This window comes from Cebus imitator, unplaced genomic scaffold (assembly GCF_001604975.1).
Source record: "Cebus imitator isolate Cc_AM_T3 unplaced genomic scaffold, Cebus_imitator-1.0 Scaffold136, whole genome shotgun sequence".
NCBI classification, from domain to species: domain Eukaryota; kingdom Metazoa; phylum Chordata; class Mammalia; order Primates; family Cebidae; genus Cebus; species Cebus imitator.
In genome coordinates this window covers 750,961-755,851 of record NW_016107451.1, presented here as the reverse complement: position 1 = coordinate 755,851, position 4,891 = coordinate 750,961, and the positions used below count along the sequence as shown (strand labels likewise).

General features: G+C 49.7%; 1 protein-coding gene across 4 annotated transcripts in view; it reads left to right on the top strand.

The window, feature by feature from the left end:
• The window catches only part of SGSM2 (small G protein signaling modulator 2), a 48,337-nt gene that overhangs the window by 7,370 nt on the left and 36,076 nt on the right, over positions 1–4,891 (top strand). For all 4 annotated transcript variants that reach the window (XM_037743154.1, XM_037743155.1, XM_017541633.2 and 1 more), the window contains exon 2: positions 564–639. In XM_037743154.1, coding sequence (XP_037599082.1) covers positions 564–639 — 76 coding nt within the window. The remainder of the gene's footprint in view (positions 1–563; positions 640–4,891) is intronic.

The window sequence follows — 4,891 nt, the reverse complement described above, 5'->3', positions numbered from 1 at the left end:
AAAAAAAAAAAAAAAAAAGAAAAAGAAATGACTGTTTACCTTACAAGGTATTTGGAAAGTTTTACATCCAGGTCGGAACCCCAAACAGAAATTTACACCCTAGATGGAAAGAAGCCTGGGCTTTTGAGCACGTAGAGGGTGTCCCTGAGGCATGAGACCTACCCCTAACCTCCAAGAATAGGGAGAAAAGGAGGGGCTGGTTGTTTATCTACAGGCCGTATCTAGGTGATTTGTCTCTAAAGGACAGTATGTCTGCCCAGAAGTCTTTCTCCAGCTGAGTACAGATGAGCAAACAGCATCCTGTCCCTGTTCTCCAAGGCAGGGCACTTCCACCTGGGCTGGAACATCTGCACTGATTGGTCGGTGGGTTTCTGGCGTCTCTTTTCCTGCTTTCCTCTCCAAAAGGCTGTGCTGAATAAACTTTGCTTCCCCACACCTCCCTTGCCTGTCGTCTCTGAAAGTGACCTTCAGACCAGAGGGCAGAACCAAACTATTTATTTGCCGGAAGATCTTTGATAAGGAAAAATAATAATAAAATCATTGATGCTGTCCTGTGTCCACAGGTGAAGCAAATCATGGAGGAGGCTGTCACCAGGAAGTTTGTGCATGAAGACAGCAGCCACATCATCGCTTTATGTGGTGAGTGAGCAACTGAAGGATGGTGGGAGGCGGGGCTAGAGCGGAGGACACTGGCCTGGGACCAGGAAAAGATGAGTCCTCGGGTGCAGTAGTTCTCAAATGTGGCTGCAGGTCCAAGTTAACCCGGAAGCTTTTGAAATCCTGTTTGGCCCCATTTGCAAACCTGCTAAGTCAGGATCGTCAGAGGTCAAGGGTAGTATATTTTCAGTTCCACAGGTTAGTAATTCTCAATTTTAGTGTGCATCACAGTAACCTGAAGCGTTTGTTAAAATGCAGATTTCTGGGTCCCAACCCTGGAGTTTCTGATTCTAGCAGGTCTGGGGACCCCACCTTTAGAGCCACTGCCCTAGGCCATTTGAGTTCAAGAACCACTGTTCTGATTTATCTTTATTTTAACTTCAGGGAGGGGTTTGTGCTGTTTGGATGCTGTCTGTGCCACTTTCACGTTCTGATTAATCCCACCCACGTTGCTCTATCATCCTAATTCCAAGCGCATGTCTGGATGCAAGAGCCTGAGCACGGACTAGGAGGGGCGGCTAAGCCTTCCAGCCTCCGAAAGGAGAGAGGCCCTCATAACCACTGCCTCCTCCTCTGAGGGAAGACTTTTGCCTTTGCAGGAGCAAGCCTATCTCTACACAGAATTTTCTTGGATTTCTGGGAATTGAGCTTCTTCTAAACTCCCCATCTGAAGGGACAAGGAATCATTTGCTTTCTCTCTGTGGTGTTCCTTGGCCTCTGAGGTTGGCGCTGGGGTTTGTGGAAGGGAAAGGAAGGAAAGAACAGATGAGGGCTGCTTTTTGACGGCAGTGTGGTGCAGCAGATATCATCCAGCGGCAGACACCCAGCGAGGGCTCCCCAGGTGCCAGACAGTGTTCACCGTGTAAGGAAATGGCAGTGACGGGATGGACAGTTTCTGCTGCAGGAGCTCACATTCTGTTGGGGAGACAGACAGAAACCAAATGCGCAAGTAAATACATCATGTAATAACTCATCACTTGATAAGGGTTAGGAAGGAAAACAGATGTGGAAGGGCAGTTGGGGAGAGGCGGCCTGTGAGCAGAGTCTGAGTGACAGACTGGGGCTTGAATCCTCGTTCCCTGCCTTTTAAGTCGTCTTGGACAAGTTTCTTCACTTCTCTCACCCTCAGCTTGCTCCTCTAGAAGCAGGGTGATGATTCCCACCTGGAGGAATTGTTGGGGGGATGAGATGATGCAGGTAAATGTTCATTTGTTCTTGGCATTGCAAGTGCTCAGAGAATGTCTCTCCTTCTTTGGGTGTTGAGGCTGAAGGTAGGTTTGTCGGACTTGACTTCCCACCATGTCCCTTTGGGAAGGTTTTCCCAGTTCTTCCAGATGATGTAATAATGATTCCCAGGTTTACAAGACATAGCCTGACCTCGGTTTTTCTCAGCAGAACCTGTGCTCTAGAAAAAAAAGTATGCCAGTCTTATGATAAGCAACTTTGAAGAGTATTAGAATTCTCGGCCGGGTACAGTGGCTCACACCTATAATCCCAGCACTTTGGGAGGCCGAGGTGGGCGGATCACCTGAGGTCAGGAGATTGAGACCCACCTGGCCAACTTGGCAAAACCCCGTCTCTACAAAATATACAAAAATTCACTGGGTGTGGCGGCGCATGCCTGTAATCCCCGCTACTGACAGGCTGAGGCAGGAGAATTGCTTGAACCCGGGAGGCAGAAGTTGCAGTGAGCCAAGATCATGCCACTGCACTCCAGCCTGGGTGACAGAACAAGACTCCATCTCAGAAAAAAAAAAAAAGAGAATTCTCTTCCTTTCCACCTGTGCTGTGTTCCCGTGACACTCCCAGTGTCTGTTGTCACCAGAAGGGCTGTTCTGGCAGCACACTTATGTGTAGCTTGGTGCTAGGCTTCATCAAAGCACACACACTAGAGAAAACAGAACAAATGGTGCAAACAGCTTGTGCATGGGCGCCATGTGTGGGTAGCCCTGGGAGAATGAGGGAAAGGGGGCTTGAGGCAGGAGAAACGCTGTATGTGTCTCACATTCAGGCCATTAGCGTGAGAAGAAACTGTCAGCTCTCCAGTCTGTCCATGAGCCCCCTGGAGAGTAGTAGGGCTTTCACTTTTGTCTCCTGCCTGGAAGCCCAGGGCTCTTTCCAGGAGGCAGGGCTATCAAACTCCAAAGGAATCATTTTCCTGCTTTCAGTCAGTTTCAGTAGCTGAAATAGAACCAGGCCCTCTAGTTTCCAGGCTTCTAAACTGCCCAGGAGTAAGAGGAGCCCTGTTCTTTCAGTACTCAGGAGGTACCTTAGCGCCACCAATACTAAACTGAATGCTTACGGGGCCAGACAAAAAATGACTACAGGGGCTGAGTGCGGTGGCTCACCCCTGTAATCCCAGCACTTTGGGAGGCCGAGGTGGGTGGATCATTTGAAGTCAGCAGTTTGAGACCAGCCTGACCAAAATGGTGAAACCCTATCTCTACTAAAAATACAAAAATTAGCCAGGCGTGGTGGCGTGCACCTGTAATCCCAGCTACTCAGGAGACCGAGGCAGGAGAATTGCATGAATCCGAGAGGCGGAGGTTGCAGTGAGCCAAGATCTCCAGCCTGGGCAACAAGTGCAAAACTCCATCTCAAAAAAAAAAAAAAGAAAAAGAAAAAGAAATTTCCTACTTTTTAAATGCTGGCAGCTAATTCCCATTTTTTAAAAAAAATGTGTGGGCCAAACGAAAGGCCTCTGCCAGCCTCTGCCAGCGTGCTGCCTCTGCTTTGGGCTCAGTGCAGTCACTGAGAACAGGAGCAGGGGAGGTTCCAGCAGTTTTGGGCTAAGTCAGGCCACGGCATCTCAGGCCCACAGATAGAGGAATACTCACGCTTTGTCAAAATTGGTGCTCAGTGGTGAGATAAATCCCAGTTTGGGCTCAAACCAAGGTTCTTTGAAAGCATTGATTATCAGCCTTTTTTCCTCTGCCTGCAAGCCATTTCCATTGCCTGGCATGGTGGAATCCTGAGAGATTCTTGTGGCGGAGGGGAGGGAAAGCTAGGGAGATACTAATCAAAACCACTCTTCTGCCTTTTTGGACATGCTGATGTGCCAGGCTCCCTCACTCCGTGGGAAAATGCTCTGAAATGCAGTGTTAGTCTGAAGTTGATCCAGACTTAAACTATGCCTTGCTACTGCCCTAGCCACGTCCAGAATTCAGCTTTGTTGTCGGAGAAATGGGAGTGCTGAGAGGTCAGGAGCCCAGTGAAGTCTGTGGAGACTGTATTACCAGCCGGCGACACCACGCTCCCTAGTTCCCAGGGACTTTGTGTACTGGGCCCCTCGACTCCACACTGGCCCACTGTTCTTGGCAGAGGAGGGTTAGGGGATGACCAAGGAGAGCCAGGCCTAGGCAATAGCTTCTCTGAACTTCTTAGAATACAGACATTTAAACGGAAAAAGCAGAGCCTTCCTGGAAAGCCTTAGAAATGGAACTGAAGAATCACTGGGTCAAGACCTCACCACGGGCAAACCCGGGAAAACTTCCAGCCAGATCCCATTCCTGTTACCCAAGGGGAGGGGCGAAACTCCCAGGACTGGCAAGAAGGATGCTTCGTTGAGTGTTTGCTGTGGTTGTTCCTAATCCTGTCTGCCCGGAAGCTGGGTGTGCAGTAGGCCTCTGCAAGTAGAAACTTCCCTGTGTGGAAGTTTCGCTGGTAAACCAGGCTAGCGCTGGAGTGGGGGGTCTCTGTGTGCTGTTCCCAGGCCTGAGGATCAGAACCTATGTAACTGCCCCTCCTTGCCAGTGGAGGGTGGCACTTGGAGAATGGACTCAAAACTATCACTATGGGGCCAAGCATGGTGACTCATACCTGCAATCCCAGTGCTTTGGGAGGCTGAGGTGGGAGGCCAGAAGTTTGAGACCAGCCTGGGAAATATTACAAAACCCAGTCTCTATAAAAAAAAATAAATAACTAGCTGGGCATGGTGGTGCACGCCTATAGTCCCAGCTACTCTGTAGTCTGGGATAGGAGGATCACTTGAGCCCAGGAGGTCAAGGCCGCAGTGAGCTATGATTGCACCACTGCATTCCAGCTTGGGCAACACGGAGAGAGAGAGACGTTGTCTTGTTTTGTTGTTGTTGTTGTTGTTGTTGTTTTGGGTATTTGTGTGTGTGTGTGTGTGAGAGACTAAGTCTGGCTCTGCTGCCCAGGCTGGAGTGCAGTGGCGGTATCTCAGCTCACTGCAGCATCCGCCTCCCAGGTTCAAATGATTCTCCTGCCTCAG